At 42.1% G+C, this 19,901-nt stretch overlaps 2 protein-coding genes across 4 annotated transcripts in view; both read right to left on the reverse strand.

Annotated features, from left to right (window-relative positions):
• Positions 1–118: 118 nt before the first annotated feature.
• Positions 119–8,192, reverse strand: rlim (ring finger protein, LIM domain interacting). Its single transcript, XM_074674271.1, has 4 exons — positions 7,926–8,192; positions 6,589–6,816; positions 3,854–3,958; positions 119–3,765 (listed from the first exon to the last, which is right to left on the reverse strand). The coding sequence occupies exons 2-4, from the start codon at positions 6,755–6,757 to the stop codon at positions 2,030–2,032; spliced, it is 2,010 nt and encodes a 669-aa protein (XP_074530372.1). The 5' UTR covers positions 6,758–6,816; positions 7,926–8,192; the 3' UTR covers positions 119–2,029.
• A 2,031-nt stretch (positions 8,193–10,223) lies between these two features.
• Positions 10,224–19,901, reverse strand: part of nexmifb (neurite extension and migration factor b) — a 66,521-nt gene continuing 56,843 nt past the window's right edge. For 2 of the 3 annotated variants that reach the window (XM_074673852.1, XM_074673851.1), the window contains exon 3: positions 11,332–17,906. In XM_074673852.1, coding sequence (XP_074529953.1) covers positions 13,684–17,906 — 4,223 coding nt within the window. In that variant the 3' untranslated portion in view covers positions 11,332–13,683. Of the gene's footprint in view, positions 17,907–19,901 lie in introns of all 3 variants that reach the window. The other variant, XR_012598403.1, reaches the window with a different exon arrangement.

Here is a 19,901-nt window from a genome sequence, read left to right on the forward strand (position 1 = left end):
ACTCTTTGACACCTTTCAAAGATGTTAAAAGGTAGGAACTAAAAATGTAATTTAGCAGTGAAATCAAAGGGACAAAACTATATGCACAATATTTAACCCACAAGATAGAATTATTACATGTGTGCATCTATGTGGAAAACAAAATAACAGTAGAGTGACTGTACAGAATACATACCTTTAACTCATTTCAAAGCATAACAACTTTTTTTTAATTGAGCAGTTAGTTTCATCTGACACCCAGTTACATACTGCAACGGGTGGATCACAGAGGAAGGCCAAAGCTAAATCAAGGCCTTAAAGGGATCATACATTTCATTTACACGTTTATTATGGTGTTCAACAATGACAACATCTTGCATTCAAATTGTTATTTCCCACGCTTGTCTCAAGGGAGGTAATATCTGTGGCAAAAACATCAAACAGTGAAACAAGAAACATGGCAGGGTGGCACTAAGTGTTGCCTTCTCCTCCTTAGGCCAGTGTTTCTGTTCAATAACAGTGCTATTAAAACCTACAGAACTTCTAATTAAAATGAACTTAAACACATTTAAAAAGGTAATAAGTCTTCATTTAAGATTTTAGCCTTTAACAACGGCTTTAACAATAGAATACATTAATATCATGGTTTATATTTCCCTACTTTAACCTAGCATGTATTGCACACTGATATGGAGCATCTGCTCATGAGGCAGAAGGAGAATATAAAAGGCAAGTTTCTTAACTTCCTGCTGAAGCCGTTGAATGACAGGAGGATGGTATGAATTTGGTATGTTTAACACTTGGAACTCTTATTAGATAAGTTAGGTTGTGACTTGTTGTCCATTCAGATGAAGCAGCAGGAGGAGAAATCCTGAAGAGAGTCCACATTTCGTTCAAGATGACCAAGGAATCGTTGTACTACATGCTTCACCAGCTCGGAAAACTTAAATCATCAGTCATATGAGAGAAAAAATATGTACCAGAAAACAAAGACGCAGGATCAAATTGATGGAAAAAAAATGATTGTGAGCTCATTGTTGAACATGAAAAAGTAAAAGTGGAAGAGGCACCAGCAACTATTTTCAAATGTCTGAAGTCATGCCTGTTAGTAGAGTATTTTACAGGTGGGAAAATTCACATGCCAAGTCCGGTTATCAACCCAATATCTACTACCATTACAGAGACATCCCTAATTTCTGGCCTTAATACAAAATCTTTTTTTTAATTTAACAAGAAAAGAGCTGTTACAGGATTCAAAATTGCATTTCGCAGAAGTGAAAATAGTGTTACTTTTATAGATTCCATATTCTTATTTCTGGAAACAATTCAGTGCTCAGGGTTTATGCCACAGCTAAAGAGCGGTTTCTTTTGGTCACAACGTACATGCTGAGCCAATTGATGTTCTACATCTTTTGGGGACACCACAATCACGAAATCATTCTGCTTTGCAAACTGAAAGACTTGATCTGATGCCATGTTTAGGGATGCTCTGAAAGAGTAGTTTCCATCAACACCACTCTAATCTTTGTATGACATAATTTACAATCCATTACCAAATTACAGATACAAACTTTGAATCAAAATTATTTTTACAAGCTTATTTACAGCTAACACTTTAAACTGGTGTAACGAGGAACTTTACCAAAACCCCATTCTGGTAAATAGGGCACCATTTCGGGGAGCCAATACCAGAAAATAATTGTGCCTGAACTACCTGAAGGTGTGCAGCATTTTTAAACCAAGGGATTCTTCATGACAAAACGGTCTACCAGAGCATAGCATGATGTAATGCACTTCATGTTGATTCGACCAACATGCTTTGCTCATGTCTTACTTTATTCTGCAATAATAAACGTCTGACTGGAGAACGATAATGTCCTTAAATAACTGTATGGAGAACCCTGAAATCAAACCTGTGACTTCATTAAAATCAACCTCACAAATGGTATGAAAAGTGAACAGTGGAAACACATTTTTCTTAAATCCTCCTCAAAGACTTGGGATACCTATCAACGTTGGTTGTGACACAAGGCCTGCAGTCTTTTGAGAGCTACACCACACTCTCTCGGTTGGCTGACACCAGGACAGCCCTGCGGCAGATTGGGCAGGTGGAGTTTTCAGACAGCCAGCGATCAATGCAGTGCACATGGTACTCATGAGAACAGGGAAGCTTGCGTAGCTTGTTTCCTTCAGCATACTCAGTTATGCATACACTGCAAGTTTTCAAGGCATCACTCTCCCCAAAGTTGCGCATGGAGAGGTTGTCAATCTGCTCTTTGGTCAGCCCTTGAGGCTGGTCCTCATCATCATCGTTTAAGAGGAAAAAGTGGGCGAGCCGCAGGAAGGGCAGTGAGCTGGGCTCTTCTAGATTAATAGGTGGTCTAGGTCGAGCCCTGCCACCAGAGGCAGGTGGAACACTGGCAAGGCTCTCATCTACGTCACTTTCAGCTGTCCTTGCTCTGACTCCAGTAACCACTGGGGGTTCATCAGCCTCAGCAGAAGGAGGGGTGGCAGGAACAGCATCTGGGTTGTTGAGAGCTTCGGCAAGATCGGCGGTAGTGTTAACTCCTCGGTTAGAATCTGAAGAATCTGAATCTGAATCCATGAGGTAACCGAGTTCACCAAAACCAGTCATAATCTGCCGAATCATAGACTGGAGAGCCATTGAGGTTGCCTCTCCTAAACCTGCATCAGAGATTCTTCGGATAGGGATGCGTATCGTGCTGACATAGGTCCGGACACCAGCACGCTCGGACCGTGAAAAAGTCCTTCGAAATCCGCCACGTTCACTCTCATAAAGAAATGTATTATTAGAGTTCTGGGAGCGTGAGCGGGTACGACTGGCAATGCTGTCTCTCTGGCGGTACTCACCTGGACGCACACGGCGCACTTGGAGATCAAGCATAATGGTAGGGGGGCGGCGCCCTGCAGCACTTCCTTCTCCCCCAGCAGCCTCTCCTTCCTGAGGTGTGACATTTTGTGTCTCTGGAGCAGTTTCTGGGCCAGCCCTAGAAGGCTGAACATCACTTTCTGCATTGCTTTGTCTGGAAAGGACATGCTGTCGAGTCCGAGAACTGCCCTCCACTTGAGGAACAGTGGAGTCAATGTGGGAGGAGTTGGGGCCTTGAAAGCCATGAGCACCACGAGGATTAGAGAGACCATCCATCAGATCCAAGATGAGAGGGGAACGGCTTCTGGCTGTACGGGCCCTAGTCCTGCGTGGCTCTGGGCTCCTGCTGCGGGGTCTTCTTTGCCCTCTGCGTGGAGAAGGAGAAAGTGGGGGTTGTACTGGTGGGGAAGCTGCAGCAGGTGGACTGGGTGGTTCTGCTAAAACCTCTTGTGAAACAAACTCTTCTAGTTCAGGCTCTGGTTCCACTACAACAGCTAACTCCTCAACAACTGGTTCTTCCACCACCTCTGTCTCCATGGGGACCTCAGGTTCGACATTTGCCAACACCTCTTGGCCGACAGGTGACTCTGCTAGGGACACTTCTGGAGACTCTTCTTGAGGGCCCTCAGGAGACACTTCTGAAGACTCCTCTGGGGAGTCCTCGGGCGGCACCTGCTGCTCCCCTCCAGCAGCTGCTTGCTGTTCAGCCAGGTTGCGGTTCACACTTATCTCAAGGCTGAAGCGGAAATCGCCACTGTTTGGGTTGGTTTGGCTTACGGCTCGCCATGACTGGTTGCCACGATGCCCAGTTCTAGTTGTGTTGCCCGTTCGTCTCACTGTGTTCAGCAAGTCCAAGAGGCTACCACTGGCAGGATCCTCAGAGTCTTCTGGTGGTTCTGAAATCAGCAAGGTTAACAAGTGACAAATCATCTGAAATTGGCAACAAAGCTAAATATATTAGAAATAAAACATTTAAAAAATTACCAATTGGATCCTCTACACTTTCAGGGGCAGGGGTGGTATCCTGCCTCTCTGGACCATCTTTTATCTGCTGAAGTCTACTGATCAGCTCATCTTCAGTTGCCTCTCCTGAAACAATCCAAAACAAAACAAAACACTTGTCTCAGAAGCAGAATAAGTTTTTCCAATCCAACCTTTTTTAAAGGTTATGAAGGGTTCATTTCCTCCTCTTTAGTGTGACCACTAGTGTAAGCCAGTTGAAACTTGCAAGTGGTGGGAAACGGTCGGATACTTGACTTCCAATGAAAAGAGCACACAGTTTTAATGTGGCAAAGGGACACACTAAGAGGCACTTGTATAGCAGACTGACAGCTTAGGTGAAAGAGATACAAAACGTTAACATTTTTCACAGATGAGCTGCAACTTTTCTGTGTATGGACACAGCTACAGGAAAATACTGAAAACCTTCAGACTTACCAGGGCATGCCACTGTCCATTCAATGCCCTCTCTCTGCAGGAGGCTCTGCTAAAGGATGCTCCAAACTTACATTCCTTCTTCCACTGTCCTGGGACAGAAATGGATTGAGCGTCTTCAGTAGCTCATAGTCTGCTGCATTTTGTTTATTGTGAATAATCCAGAACTGGCTGTATCTGAGCTTAAAGCTCCATAAAACTCCTTCACTCACACAAGCTGAAGACATAGGCATGGAGGAGAACAAAGATAAAACTAAGAAGTAATAATGAAGTAAACTTTCGATAAGATTAACCAACACATAAATTAAGATTCTGAAGTTGTCCACCTGTAATTTGGCTTAAAGCTGGGCACACACTGTGCGATTGTTTGCTTGTTTTGAGACAATTTGCCACTTGTGCAACTGTTTTTTAGATGTGTAGTATACGGAGGGTAACGAGGAGAGATTGACACCTCACAACATGCTCCCGATACGAAACTGCTGATTACAAGAGAATGAAACATGTCTGAAATCCTGGTCGCTCCTTGTGAAGATATCGCACAGTAGAAGCAGTACCACGAGCCAACTTGCCTCACAAAGAGCATGCGTGATCTCTGAAGTGGCATCTAAAAGTTGGTCTTAAGTTCAATTTAGCTGTCCCTATTTACCTCCTGTTCACACTGAAGAATTGAGAGACCAGAGTCTGCCTGGCCAATTCCCAGTCCATACACATTTTCTTCCTTTTTTTTTTTGGTTGTTGTCTGTTCGCACAGAATGGCACAAACTGCCAAGGTAGTGTGATGGTTTTTGTTGAGCATCCTCGGTGTGCGTCTCCCACTTCGTTTTTTTTTCTTCTCCTTCTATTGGTGTTGCAGAGCTGGATACAAGAGTCCTGCTCCCAAGCGCCATAGGAGGACACAGATACGCGTGGACGTATAGTGTGAGCAGTCCAGCCGCATCAGAGCATCAGGACGTAAAGTGTGAGAACATGATTCGTGGGCTGCAAACTTTTGAACTCAGTGATCGAATTGCGCAGTTTGAGATTGAGCTGAGTCAAACCATTTAAAATATTGCACAGTGTATGCCTAGCTTAAGGCACTCTATTGTCAGAAGAGTAGTATTAAAAGTAATGAGCATTTCCCTAAATACCAAATTTTTACTATTTTAGGGATCAGCTAGGGTAAAGGAGCATGTCTATATTTATAACTAAACCGGCCTAAGAGGTAAATTACAAAGCAGGATTAGCAGTTATTGAGGCACCCTCAGGGTTAAAAGTGGGGTTTAACAACAAAAGTGAGTTACTTCTTATCAAGGTCAATCACCATGTTAACTTCTGAAGACGTATCTGATTTGTAAGGGTTTTGTTCAGGACAACTGTGTTTGTGCTTTCCTAACACTATAAATTAAAAGACACCTGAATCTGCTAATAACAAGTTGATAAGTGCGCAAGACGAAGATGTGACATTGCGCAGGCTTATTGGTTTATGTTACATTTTAATATTAGACTATATCATCATCATAACATACCATCTAGGCTGTTGATGTTTAAAACCGACACAACAAGAATTAGTAAATATTAAAAAAGTTTCAGGGATCAAACTGGAGGAATTATAGTCAAGTCTATTGTGCACAACTTAAATTTTGTCTGTCTACTCTTAAGTTGCCTAAGATGCCTGTTTTATGTGAATACACTCACAGTAACTCTGGGTTGGCTAATCAGGTTAATAACTGGCATTGTGAGACTGCTTAAAATGATATTCTATGTAAAGGTTAGTGGAGCCGTAACATATGCAACCTGTGGTGTGTCAAATTTTCCAACTGTATAAGACTCAGCCCTGAATCACTGCTTTATTCTATAGGCAGTGTACCCTCATAAGTCTCACTGAATGCTTTTTTATGTACATTTCATGTGTATTTAAAAAGTTCTGTCATCTAAAGAATAAATATTCCATAACTATGCTTTCTTTTCGGTGTTCCTGGTACCATCTTGAACCTCAGACAGCTATCTGTTTTACACTTAAAAGTAGGAAATATAATTCAGCCCCGCTTATACACAAGACCCTCAAAGCCAGAATATAAAATCACCAGTTGACATAACCACCTTGCATTTCACATATGCTGAAAATAAACAATATTAGAAGTTTCTACATGAGTACACATGCAATGTGACTTGAGTTTTGTAACTGGCCCATTTCATATTTTGTAGGAAACTGCTAATTACTGAGTTGTCTGAATACAAGAACTGCCACAATTACAGATCCCTGTCACAAGACTACAGACTGGGGTAATGAGATTAAAGGCTTTTACCTGGGGTGCCCAAAAGATTGTTGTCTCTCATGAGACGATAGTCTTCATCACTGAGATTGTTGACAAACTGATAGAAGGCCTCCTCCCTGCTCAGGCGGTCCTGCTGTCTCCTGCGTGGTGACTCTGGCTGGTCACTGCCACTCTGATCCACACTGTCAGACCCCTCCATTGATTCAGAAGGGAGGGGGGGTCGAGGGATCTTCTCCAATCCTCAGTAAGATTGAGATACTGCATTAAAAGGGGATCAAAACATGATGTATTAAGGGACTCGCATAAAAATTTCTGCGAGATAATTCTAAACGAGTGAATGTGACGCTACCAAGACTGTTGTAGCACCGGGGCCATCAAACAGCAGCAAACACAAAATTAGTGACTTGACGATCAAGTATATCCACTCCACGAACAAATGTGAACGTTATGGTAGCTCAGCATATAAAATCAACACGAGAAATCCAGTAACTCAGTGTGACACACTGGACACTTCAGCCATCGACGCTGTAGCTCATGTTAGCATGGTTTGACATGCTAAGTTACTGTTGGGACGTACTATTGTTTACAACATTGTTCAGCGCTTTTTCTGAAGTATGATTTCAAATCTAACAATTAAGTGGGTAAAGATTCGAAATAAATGTTGAGGTACGTAAGTTCTACGTCCTGTAGGAATGCAGTGTGTTGCACAAAGTCAAGATAAAAACAAAATGGCATCACCTGGTTAAGCCTACGCTAGCTACCTTTTAGCACGGTGGCTAACTGTGGCAACTTCAGACAATGATAACTAGTTTAGAGCCTGACATCAAGTACAGCCAACCATATAGCTGATGGCCGACAGGAGATATCGAAGTAAAACACAATATCTATAACTAACGAAAAGGTGCCTCTGTGATTTCAAAACAACCCCGGTGACGTTGAGCGTTTACTGCGCTAACATCTGCTATCTTCCATGTTAACTAGCCGAGCGGCTTACATCCTATATATACTCACGGCAAGATTCCTTCTTTCAGCTAATGCTAACTTAGCAAGTAACTTCTAATTAAATGTCCCAAAAAATTACCCTAGATTCTTGTTTTTTATATAAAATTACAGCGACAATAGAAACACGATATAAACTCGACATTTCCCTGTTTTTATAAACGGTATGATGATTTAAAGTCCAAGTTTTGGTCAAAAAAATATATCAACAACCCTGTTAGCATCGCTTCAAGCTAAGCAGTCGACGTCAAGTAGTGACGTTCACAGCCAGTAAATTACCGAAGCTAACAAGCTAAATTTAGCTAGCTGGAGAAAATTAAGACATCAAGAGGAATAAACAGTCCGTCATCACAAATACATTTGATTACCTGTTCGGTGATGTCAGAATCGGTGTATTCGCACAACCCAGATGTTCTTTCAGTACTCTCTGAAAATTGCTGAACTGTTAACCCGAGTACGATTTCAGGATTCCATTTTCTTTCTTTTAGGAAGGCTACAATGATCTTCCGGAAACTGAGCCAAGCTGGGCACTTGTCCCTGAGTAATTCTTCCCAGGTAGACGCAGGCCCTGCGATAAAACAAAATGGTTTAGCTACCGTCTGCCAATTGTAGCAAACGAGGCGGGGCCAGGCAGGCCGACAAGCGGGGCTGCCTGAGAGACCAAACCCAGGGCGAAAAATCTCTTGTTTGTCTCAGTAGAGACAAGAAAGGATGTTTGTTTTGTGTCGCACTGTTCGCCTGTAGCGTCACGACGTGGTTGTAAGTGTAAGTACTGTTTCCTTCTGGAGAATTTAGCGTTATTGCACAAAGATATGCGCACCGGAATGCCCCATTACCGCGCGTAAATAATGTTAAGTCTTTAGGTTATGCTTCCCAATGATACTAAACTGCATAGCGATGCAGAAGGCTTTTAGTTTGTGATGTATCTAAAGTCATGTCTTTTCTTGCATTGTTCTAAAAGTCCTTAATGTGATAGTTAACAACTGCCTTGTATTTTTCCATTTATTCAAAAGCTAACATTAGATAAATAAAGAAATTCTGCTTTATACCTGAACTTATAACTCCCCTCTATTTTCATGTAAAAGTACTATTATTAACAGTTTCTGCAATATTAATATCAAAGTGACAGTCATATTTATGACTGTTGCATTTTAATCCAGTTAAAAATAGCATGCAATGAAAACATTACAAAAAACTTTGCAGAGAATGACAGATAATTTTAACTGCATTTCCACCAGTAACATCAAGAGGCCACATTAATCTCTTACGTAATAGATAGCAGTTATTAGTGTTGATATATATATATATATATATATATATATATATATATATATATATATATATATATTTTGATTATTCCCGATATAAATGGTCATTTTGCAGTATATATATATATATATATATATATATATATATATATATATATATATATATATATATATATATATATATATATAGTCCACAAATTTTATAGTACAATGTATCTCTTGGAGGAATATTACCACAGATGATTGAAAACTCTGGATTTCAGAGAAAAGTGGCAGGTTGTGAGACCTTACTGAAAACACAGTATACCTAAAGCGACAATGATGACCCTCAGGCAGTAGGTGGCATACTCACTTGGACTTGTACTTACCACAGCTCGTTTTGACAGCCACATGCCTGAGATTTTTTTTTTTTTTTTTTTTTTACCCTTTTCTGTTTCTCTCATAAAACCATGAAACAACCAAATATTAGAGTGTGGCCTTTGGGCTGTTGTTGAAAACCTTGGCAGTGGTTTAAAGCTATTGTTCAGACACAAAAGGGGATTAATCTACCTCGAAGTAAAGACCTTTTTACTGAATTCAAAACATCCGATTAGACTTTCAAAGATTGTGTTTTAAGAGGCATCTTTCAGAGTGAATGTGCTAGAAAAACAAAGGTTTGTGTTAGCAATTATGTTGTTTGTGTTTCTTGTGATCTGACTCAAAAGTCACAAGCCTACTTTACTAAATACACCGTAGAAGAAATCCTTATCCTTTCCAAAATGATACCAAATTGTCCTGTTAGTTGCAATAGAAAACAACAAATGCGTAAACAGCAGCAATTACAGCAAACAACTGTGCTAATGAGAGTGTCTATGGTTGTCTATACAGCAAACAAACACTGACAACAACCAGAATCTCATTTAATAACTACAGGTGTACCTGATCCGTTGCATTAGACATTCTGTCTTATAATTTGCTCACTCCTTTATCTGCTGTGGGTGACTAAAGAACAAACACAATGCTAATACTACCTGACAATTTTGGAGGCATACATCACAGGATCTGTTTATGGTGTGAGACAGTATCTCCAGCTCCAATTAAGCATGCCAGAATGAGTTGCAGTGTAGACCACAGCAGCACAGCTCAGAGTTATGGATGAGCAGTCACTCTTGCGATGCCTGACCCTGTGTGCTAATTAGATATGACATTAAAATAACATGAGCCAGAGCCAGACTTGTGCAGAAATTAAAATGCCTTTCGTTTAAGAATCTTCCCATGTAACAAATAAGGACAGCCTAATTGGAGTAAGAAGGTCTGTATTAAGCTTAAAATTTTGTGGTAGAACAAACATTGAATATAAAGATTAAATTGCTGCCTATTGCTATTATTGTAGCAGTACTACAGAGACAGATAATTGATGGGTGGGCATATACACAGCATACATACAGTTATTCAGAGTTACATGTAAAATACACCTTATTTCTAACATTTTAAGAAATTGTTTTTGTTTGTTCAGAAGTTGAAGATGTTAACATTTTATGTTTGCTGATTTAGCTGTTGTTACAAGCTACAGCAAAAGTTGGGTGGCAAAAAACACAGCCTAACTCTCTTCAGAAAGCAGCATTCAAAATCTTATTTTAATTTGTATATTTACTCCATAAACATTATTACAAAACTCAGCAAGTTACCAATATTACATTATCACCGTACAGGCTTGATCACAAATATTTAAAACCTTTGCAACAGTTACAACAAAACAAAAAAACAAAATAATACTCAAATAATTTACATGAAAATCTATAAAACAGCAAATTGTTCACAAATTATATTTTTTCCAAGTTTTCATTTTTTCTTTGCTTATTTGTGTTTTGCACAGTAACACAACACTCTCACAACAAGATCATGGTCTTATTACAAAACTCCCAACAAAATGTAAATATTTCTAGTTTTCTGTTGATACTTTCATATTTTGGTTTTTAAAACCAGAAACTTGTCATTGTATATCCTTTCCACTGCCCATAGAGGCGCATAAAAGGTTACTCACACACACAAATACTTCACAGCACTTTCTAAGAAAAATATACACTTACAAAATATGTTACAAATTGGCACACAAAAAATATACAAGATTTTGTAGTGTCAAGAGTTCATTAAGATTCCTTCTGGTAACAACTCTAGACAGTATATATAAAGCTCGGTAATCTTTTAATGAAAAGAGCAAAAGTAATTCCAATCAATGTCAAAGAATCATGAAGTGAATACATCAAACATAACATTATAATATACATTCATAAAGAGGGTTAGGTACCTAATCTATTTTGCATTTCTTTTTTTTTAATCTGGGAAAAGAAATGAACGAAACCAAAAGAAGAAAACAATTGTCGGCTTTCTTAGCACCATTAACATGAGGCAGCTCAACAGTGGCACATTTTAGAAACAAAAAAAGAAGAAAATAAAATAAAAACTATGAACTCAGAGAAGTACATTCAATTTGACAATAGGCAGAAATGAGAGAAGGCAGACTTAATAGGCTTGTAGCCCATGTGGAGCTTCCCATCAGCAGCTTGTCTTGGTCCTAACCCTGATACACTGGAGAAAAGAAACAAAGGATCATGGCAGAGAGGAGAGAAAAAAGAGACAGAGAAAGATTGATTATGATTCTTGCCATATGCTAGCAATCAATTACCATCACCTGTGCGTCAGAAGTATCATATCCAGTGCGACAAGGCCTGCTCTTACATCAAGCTTTCATTTGTCCACACATCTCAGAGTAGTCGCATGTAATTACTGCTGTGTTTAAAATTATACTCAGCGCTCAAAGCATAGGGAAAATATAGGCCTACTGTCTGATTTTAAAACCATTACAGATATAGATTTTGCAGCCATTTACTGGGGTTCTGTTCCTTCTTAAATTAATTCAGTATATATTATCAAAACATTTATAATCTATCAAACTTGATTGTATAATCCACTTTAAGTTTTTTTTTTAAAGACAGTGTGGCAGTGAACAAGCCCAAAGTCACTGATTTCAAAAGCCACATGATCAAATAGCACCATTAATTTTTTAGATTTGTGCCTTTACTTGGCCTTAATTTTAAGTTGACGGTATTTTCTGACCAAAACTAACCCATCAAAATTGAGATGATAATTAAAACAAATGTATAAGTGAGAGAACCATCAGTGTAAAGAAAATCCATTACGACATAATGTTAAAAAGTAGCAAATATTCAGAAACCAAACGCATCAGTGGTACAACTTATAAAAGATGGCAGTGTTAGGAAATGAATATTACATGAAAATGTCAAGAAAAATTACTGTTTCAATTATCATGTCAGGTAACAAATAAGTAAGATTCCCAAGTGGAGCTAACGCAAAGACATGCTTTCCTTCAATTACAAGATTACTAATTTGATTTGTACTGAAACTGCTTTCACATTCACATTTAGTCAAACTGCAAAAATCGCCCTGTCTATTCATGGCTGATGTGTGCATCAGAATCTCTATGAGTAATAAATTGCCTTGAATATCCAGTACAAAACAGCTACTCAGTGAGGCACAGCCCCATCTGACAAATAAATTCCTTGCTTACCCTAAAACATCTGCCCTACCCTCTCCTTGGTCCAGAGATAGCTCATTTGAACCCCCTTTCATCTTCTTTCTCTACTGCAGCCTTCAGAGCAGATCTCCCCTTTGCCTCTCTTTTGTTGCTTCTCAGTGCCAGGCGATGTTGAGGTAAATTGAATTTGGCAAACAAACTTGGGAAAACAAGGAGAATTCAGAGTCTTTCTGATTTGGTTTAGTGAGTGGTGGTGTACCACTGCCAGCTGTTGGTGCCTTTCATCAGAGAAGAGAGAAAAGTCCCAAATAAAGATTTCCTGTGGTGGCAAGTCTCTGTGAGGAGTCTCCAACCCGAGCAGCCAATACTCCAATGGATAGAAAAGAGGAACAGCCAATATTCACACATATATAAGAGGTCATTTACACAGCATTGTTACTTTTGGCACATTGATTTTAAGATTATAATCATCTTTTTTTGCAAATATTGCATGTCCCTGTACAACAACATTGACAAAAATACTCTGAGGGTGGAGCTTTTATGAATTTGCGAGGCGTAAAAATGTAAATTTAGATAACCAGTTCCGCTCAACTCCGGAAGAAAAAGAAATGCTTGATAAAAGGAAATGGGCAGTCATTCCAACTTTGAGGGGAAAAAAGACAACGTCTGATATGTCATCAATACAAAATGGTCCCATCTCGTTTTCAAGATGTCTTGAGCTTAAATCGGGCTCATTAATTGTCGGTTTCCCTCTTGAAATGAGCCAGGCAGTGTATGACGAACAGCAACAACAGGACATCCATATTCTGCATACAAAAACAGATGAGGAGGAGGGATGCGTAGATGTCACTCAATGCTTTGTGTATATAGCTACATCTTTAGGAAAAGGGGAATAAATACATAATTCTGGGGAGCTAGTTCTGCTGAGAAAATACAAAAACAAAGTTCCTTAAAAAGGCGACAGAACTTTTTTCAAGGCTTAATCTTTTTTTTTTTTTCAGACAAAAGTAAAACAAACCGACTATAAGAACAAACAAGGCAGAAACAACAAAAGCAAGAAAAATGCAGCCATGGTCGTTTCAAATCTCAATCAAGCTTGACACAATCACTCAATAGGTAGTTTGCAAAGTACAAGAAGTTTTTCATGCAGATATTAATTTCCTCCTCAGGGCAGTGGGGTTAAAAGGAAGTGGGAGTAGTCAGGGGAAACGTAGTAGTCATGCAGCTCTGGCATAGCGTCAGTGTAGGTATGCTTGGGAGGTGGGGCTGAGCAGGTAGTGGGGAATAGTGAGAAGGGGTGCAACAGCAGCTGATAACAAAATATTACCTCAGTTTCTCAAAAGAGGTCATCAGTGCTATGTCCTTATTTGGGTCCCTTTCCGCTCGCTTCCCCTTCAGTGTCTCAATCCGAGGGAACTTTGCACTGGTCTTGTGGCGGTACAGCTTTTTGTGCGCGGGGCCAGGGTTAATAAAGTTGGGTTTATCAAACATGTTGCAGCCAAGAGCTAGTTGGGGGAATAAGGGATGGGAGGGGTTGAATTTGGCCTGGTTTTTCCCTCCTTTACCCCCAGCCTTTCTGCCTCTCCCAGCCCCTGTGAGCGCAGCTCCTTTTTTCTTCAGGTCAGCCTCTGTGCCTGCCAAGATTTTTAGGGTCTTTAGGTTGAGACTGTTGGCCTCAGAGGGCATGCAGGCCTCCGACATTGGATTCCACAGTGGTTCAATGGACGCCATCATGAACCTTTGGACCTCTGCCATGCCGGAGACAATGTTGGACAGAATATTGGAGGGCTCTTCAAATTCTCTCTGATCGTCTCCCACCAGGCTGTTGCTCTCCGACCAGCCAGTGCCCGACCAGTCCCCAGTGCTACTACTGTCAGTCAAACCTGTGCCACAACCTCCCGCCTGGTTCTTTGCTGCCTTACCCTCTAGCATGGCCTTAATCTTTTTGGTGGAACGTGAGTTCTGTTTGGGAGTCTTGACCTTTTCTGACTTAGGAGCTCTTGGAGCCCGGACTTTCTTTGGGCTCTGTCCTGCAGCTGTCTGTTTGCAGTTGCCTTTCCTCTTTGACTTGATGCTTTTTGCACCAGTCAACATCTCACCAGTCTGTTCATCAAATTCTGTACCTTCCAGTTCCTTCTTATCTAGAGTCAGCACATCCTGGCTGTTAAAGTTGTGCAGGGGGAACTGGCTGTCTTCCACTGTGAATGTATTTGCTGTGTGCTCTTGTTGATGCATAACATCAGAGTTCCACTTTGCCTCTCTATTACAGTCCACTGTCAGATCATTAACATCCTGGTATTCTCCAGCATTGCCTGCCATCTTCATCTCACGTCCCACCACCTGGGGGGACAGGTTGGGGGTTTCGGGAGGGGAAAGCTCTGACAGTGATGAGTGTCTAAACTTGTCAGGGGTGAAGTTAGAAATGTCCAGCAGGTCTGAGGACTCCCTGAGTGGGGTAAGGGCATCCACACTCTGCTGAATCACTACTTTAGGACTGCAATGAGCTAAGAAGCTGTCTCGGCCCTCCTCCTCACCCTCTCGCTCACAAGACTTGAGGCTGAGGGAGCTGTAATTGCTGGAGGAAGCTGACAGAGAACCTACTGAGTCATAGCTGATGAGCCTGCCATTGTCTGTGCACAGGGACCCTCTCTGGTATTGCACCTGGCCCTCCACACATGCAGGCTGACACACTTGCAGATCTGCCCCAGGCTGCAGCCCAGCCTCAGTCAGGTAGCTCTTCTCATAAAGCAGCCTGTCAGCCTCAGGGCTCAGCTGGCTGTAGTTAGACACTGGCATGTTGTCATTTAGGGGCACAGTAGCTGGGAAGTTGTTGGGTAAGATGGGAGTCTCAGGGGTCTCAGGCCCAAAGCTCTGGCTGTGACTTGGGCAGAGCTGTGGGTGCCACATCTGGGGAAAGCTGGGGCAGTTTTGGGGAGACTGTTGGAGCTCTGACTCCGAGGGAGGGGAGAGGACACAGCTCTGAGCAAGCTGTAAAGACGAAAACTGTTTCTCCTCTAGGGATAGCCCCAGAGGATACTGCTGCCTAGAGGGCTGCTGGGGGAAATAAGAGATAGTTGCTCCGTTGGAGGAGTCAGTAGCATCTAACAGGGTCTGCAGGTAGCCCCCTGGGATGACAGGGACACCCGCCTCTACCTCTTCTGACGAGGGAGCTTTTTCCGGAGAGCAGTTGGACGAAACAAAGGGGAATTTCTCTTCAGATGTGTGAGCTGTGGTGGTATTGTCAGGGAAATGGGGTTTGACTGTGGTTGTGCTAATGCCTGCCTCTTCTAACCCAGCAGTAAGGGTCTCAATCTGTGCTGCAGCGACACAGACATCCGTTTCATTTGTCACACTCCTCCCCTCCTCTCCTTCTGCCTCTTTCATTTTCTTGCTCCTCAGCCTGGCTTCGCTTTTGAATTTCCTTATCCTTACTGTTTTATTTCCACCCAATCTCCTCCCCTCCCTCTCCTCCCTCTCCTGGGAGCGGCTCTTGGCTGTGACTGTGTGCATGATAGAGTTTGTGTCTAATGTCACTGGGAGGCCTAGGGCTGCTGTTATTCCTGCTACCGTGGGGGTGGCCTCTTCTTTGCTGACACCTCTCTGGCCCTGATCAGAGAGAGGGGAGCCCTGTGCTGTTGCTGATTGCTCCACAGTGTGAATCCTCTGAACCTTAAGCCTGTTTGCAATCTTGTATTTCCTTTTTGGATGACTAGAGTTAAAAGGGCGATGGTGGCGTCCGTTTAGATGAACGCCGCGTTGTTGTTTATCTCTGGCAGCCAGCTTAAGCTGTTCCTGTCTCTCTCTTTGCCTCTCCTGCCAGAAATCCTTCAGAGGAGCCAGTGCCTCATATTTGCTTACTGTGTCGGTGTTCAGGCTCACAGTAGCATCCACAGGATCTAACTTGCCCAGTTTTACTGACATGAGTCTCTCTCCTTTAAACCTGTTGATGATGATGTACTTGATGACCACTGGTGGCTCTTTCCGACATGATTTCCGTCGCTTTTTAGGACACCAGTCAACATCCTCTTCCTCTTTTTGACCAACAGGAGCTTTCTCTTTTTTCTCCGCATTTTTCTCACTCTCAAGTGAATCAACATCGTATAGGTAATCATCGCTGTATCTGACCTTTCTCTTGGAGCGGAGACCGTAGTTGAGAGGGTTAGAGGGGCTGAGCAATCTCTTTGAGTGGCCCTTCTTAAATTTGCCCTCCTGCAGGGTGTCTGAGGAGGAGCCGGTGCAGGAGCTGTCATCACTGAATTCGCCTGACTCCTCTGTTGAGTTGAAGTCCATTAGGTAGTTGACTTTGGGCGTGGACATGGGCGAACCTTGGGAACAATCAAGGGGGCTCCTACCACTGCAGTCCCCTGTCTTCCCTTCCTGTCCCGTCTCCAAAATCAGCTCATCAGTTTTGGGCTGAAGGTCCTCAGCATTCCTCCTCAGGACTCCTACTCCTTCCTCTTTCTTGGCACAGTTGGCCAGGACACTGGGAAAGAAGTTGAACTGTGTCTCTTCCTGAAGCACATTTGTTTTCTCCCGCATGTTGTCCTGGAAAGACTCATAACGAATTTTCAGTGAACAGACATCACTGCTTAAGGTTGAGTCGTCGTCTTCATCGTCGAAGAGATTGTCAACATCTTCCTCAGAGAAGAGATTGACGGACAGTTCATTCTTAGAACAAAGGTCCAGCAGTTCCATTTTACTCTCACTGATGAAGGATTCAAAGTAGCCCCAGTCCTGGCCGGCATTGGCCAGCAGAACCTCCTCTCCGCTTACTTTGTCCAATAACAGACCCTCATAAAGGTTCTTAGCTGTTGCATCATCCTCGGGGTCATCACAGTCCTCTGTTGTTTTGTTTCCATCCGCTCTCTTGCCCTCACTTGGGGCTTTCGGCAGAGGAAAGCTAAGTAGCTGGTCAGAGAGGAGCTGTTCTCCATAGTGACTCACCGCCTCCCCCGCATGGCTCAGGCACTGGATGCTGATATTGTTGATGTCAGAGAAGTCTTCTCGGCTCACATCTCCTATCCTTGTACTTAGCCCAGTCTCTGTGTCAGGGTTGGTGCTGGGGTCATGGGGTGGGTTCTGGATGGAATTAGGGTCAGTAGCATCCCGTGTCTCAATGAAGCAGCCGAGGCAGGTGCGTGCAGGCTGAAGAAGACACTCCTCCGTCAGGGCAGACACGGTTCCAGGCTCCATCATTGTCGCTGACAGAGGGAGGGCAACAGGCAGCAGAAGGGAACTCTTCTGGGTGTCTCCTTTCGGGCCCCAGGAGCCAACAGCTTGAGTGGGATGTGGTGTGGGAGTGGGGGTGTGGTGAAGGTGGGGGACTACAGTTGGAGTGTCATCAGCAGGAGGGCAGGGGGCCTCTGACAGTCCTAGAGAGGAGTCAGTGTCGAGGGGAAGAGGGAGCGTTGGTGATGTAGGTGTGGTCCTCTGGTGTGTTGGGCAGGCCTGCTGTGAAATCTCTGCAGCAGGAGGAGATGAGGATGGAGGGAGAGCAGCATCGACGAGCCCGCACAGACTCAGATCACCACTCGGCTCACATACCCCTGCAAAAAAAAGGAAAAGGGAAGAAAAAAGGAATTTCAGCTCTTTCAACTCTTTGAACAGTAAGTCTGATGTTAAATTACATTGTTTTTATTCTGTAGTTACTCTGACATTTCTTCTCAGCTGCTGAAATGCAATTAGAGTCAATTAACCCCCTGAAGCTTAAAATGTCATTTAGTGATGCCAGCCTTTAACTGTTTGGGTACTAGATTCAATAAAGGTAGTGGTGTTGTCAAATTTGTGAGGACAACTTTCTGCCCATTACTGCTTGATGTTTTCGATTTAAGAGGCTAGACAAAGAAAGATGTAACCGATTCAGCAAAATTCCTTACTAATTTTCTCAGGACGTATAAAACACAACAACGATGACTGGGTCACCTTCTCCATGTGAAGTGTAAATGGTACCATAAGTAAAAGTGACAAAAAATGGTACAAATGAGCAATTTTTAACACAGGCTTACATGAATAGGTGGGATGTTTCAAAGACAAAAACTCACTCTGAATGTCCTTTAAGTGGTGTTTGTGATTTAAAAAAATCAAATCCACAATTTGTCAACGTTTGTTGTAGGTAGCAGTATCTCTGTGGTTTGTGTTCTGTTCACAGAGAAAAAGAAAAATCACTCCACTATGTCAGCAGTTGGTTTAATGAGAGCTATTGTTACTTTGGAGACAGATATTCTTGGAAACAAACAACAATGATTCTATGACACTTTATGGTTTCTTGTATTGACATGAGAGCTACATTTAAATTAAATCAATGTAGCCTCCCCGTAGGATGCTACCTATATAAATATGAATCCACTGTAGTGCTTAGGTAACGAGCTATCACAAAATTATACAGAGTGGCATCAACAACAGCAGTAATGACTAAATTGAAAGTTGGTTCTGTGATTTCCTCCAGGTCGGTTGTGACAATATCTTAATCAGTTGAAGACATCCATCTGATGAGTAACAATCAAAACCCACAGAAGCGGGCATGTAGCAGCAGGCAGATAGCTTTGTTTGCTCTGCATAATTAGATGACAGCAGCGGAGGCAGGTACGTACGCATGGGACACGACAGGCCCATATGTTGGAGACTGTATAACCAATATCATCTACACCTGCCTCCCTCTACAATCCCAAGCTGCTGCCTCACACTCATTTCTAAAAATCACACCAGAAAAAAATTAAATTGGAAAACATACCATAGCAGTTAATGTGCTCACCAAGGTTAACGAACAATATCCCCTATTCCATAATGAATGCACCTTATCATTATTGAGGTCTTAATAAATGCTTGAGGGGACGGCTGCACAGTAGAAAGTATTCATCATTCATATTCAGCAAAGCTGCATTGATGGTGAGTCAGTCTTTTAAGTGTGGATATGATTTGAGAGTGATTTATCAAGGTAATGAAATGTCTGAAAGTAGGTCTGTCTGGGTCTGTGGCCTGCAGACACATTGGAGCAACCACAACGCCTACTTAAAGCATACAGTTGTGCTACTGTCATCCGTAATAAAGAAAACCTCAGGAGAAATATGTTCCTTTCCTCTTCCTCCTGGAGTCACAAAAACTGTTTAAGTAGCAGCCTGACTGCAGGAGCAGCACAGTGAAATGTTTGCTATCAGTTTTTTTGGGGCTCTGAGCCAAAATGACCTCAGAGTAAAAGCATGTTTCAAGTGAAGAGTCAGGGCTATTATGCTTGTTCTGAATTTACAGTTTTTTTTCTGTACATTCCTCAGACTCTATAAAGAATGGACAACATTACAGCTCTCCATTACAGCTAAAGCCCATTTAGAGCTCCTCCCACTGAGAGCATGTGGCATTGGCCAGCTCTGTCATGCTGGCTGATGGAAAATCAAACTATGTCCCACTATGAAATCAAAACACGTGTTGAAAAAGTTTAAAACACAGGTTCTGTGGTTATAGTCATTTCTGACCATCAAAATGTTCATTTTTTTCAAAGCTTCAGCTGATTCTGCAGGCTGTTATCAATTGTATGATGCTATTGAAAA

This window comes from Halichoeres trimaculatus, unplaced genomic scaffold (genome assembly GCF_033239565.1).
Source record: "Halichoeres trimaculatus isolate MK-OKI-2021-1 unplaced genomic scaffold, fHalTri1.1 fHalTri1_scaffold_7, whole genome shotgun sequence".
NCBI classification, from domain to species: Eukaryota; Metazoa; Chordata; class Actinopteri; order Labriformes; family Labridae; genus Halichoeres; species Halichoeres trimaculatus.

Coding starts and splice junctions, on each gene's coding strand:
- rlim (XM_074674271.1), bottom strand. CDS start 6,757: ATGGAGGGGTCTGACAGTGTGGATCAGAGTGGCAGTGACCAGCCAGAG. Junction 3,959..6,588: donor CAATCTTTTGGGCACCCCAG/GTAAAAGCCTTT, acceptor GGATTGTTTCAG/GAGAGGCAACTGAAGATGAG. Junction 3,766..3,853: donor AAGTGTAGAGGATCCAATTG/GTAATTTTTTAA, acceptor TGCTGATTTCAG/AACCACCAGAAGACTCTGAG.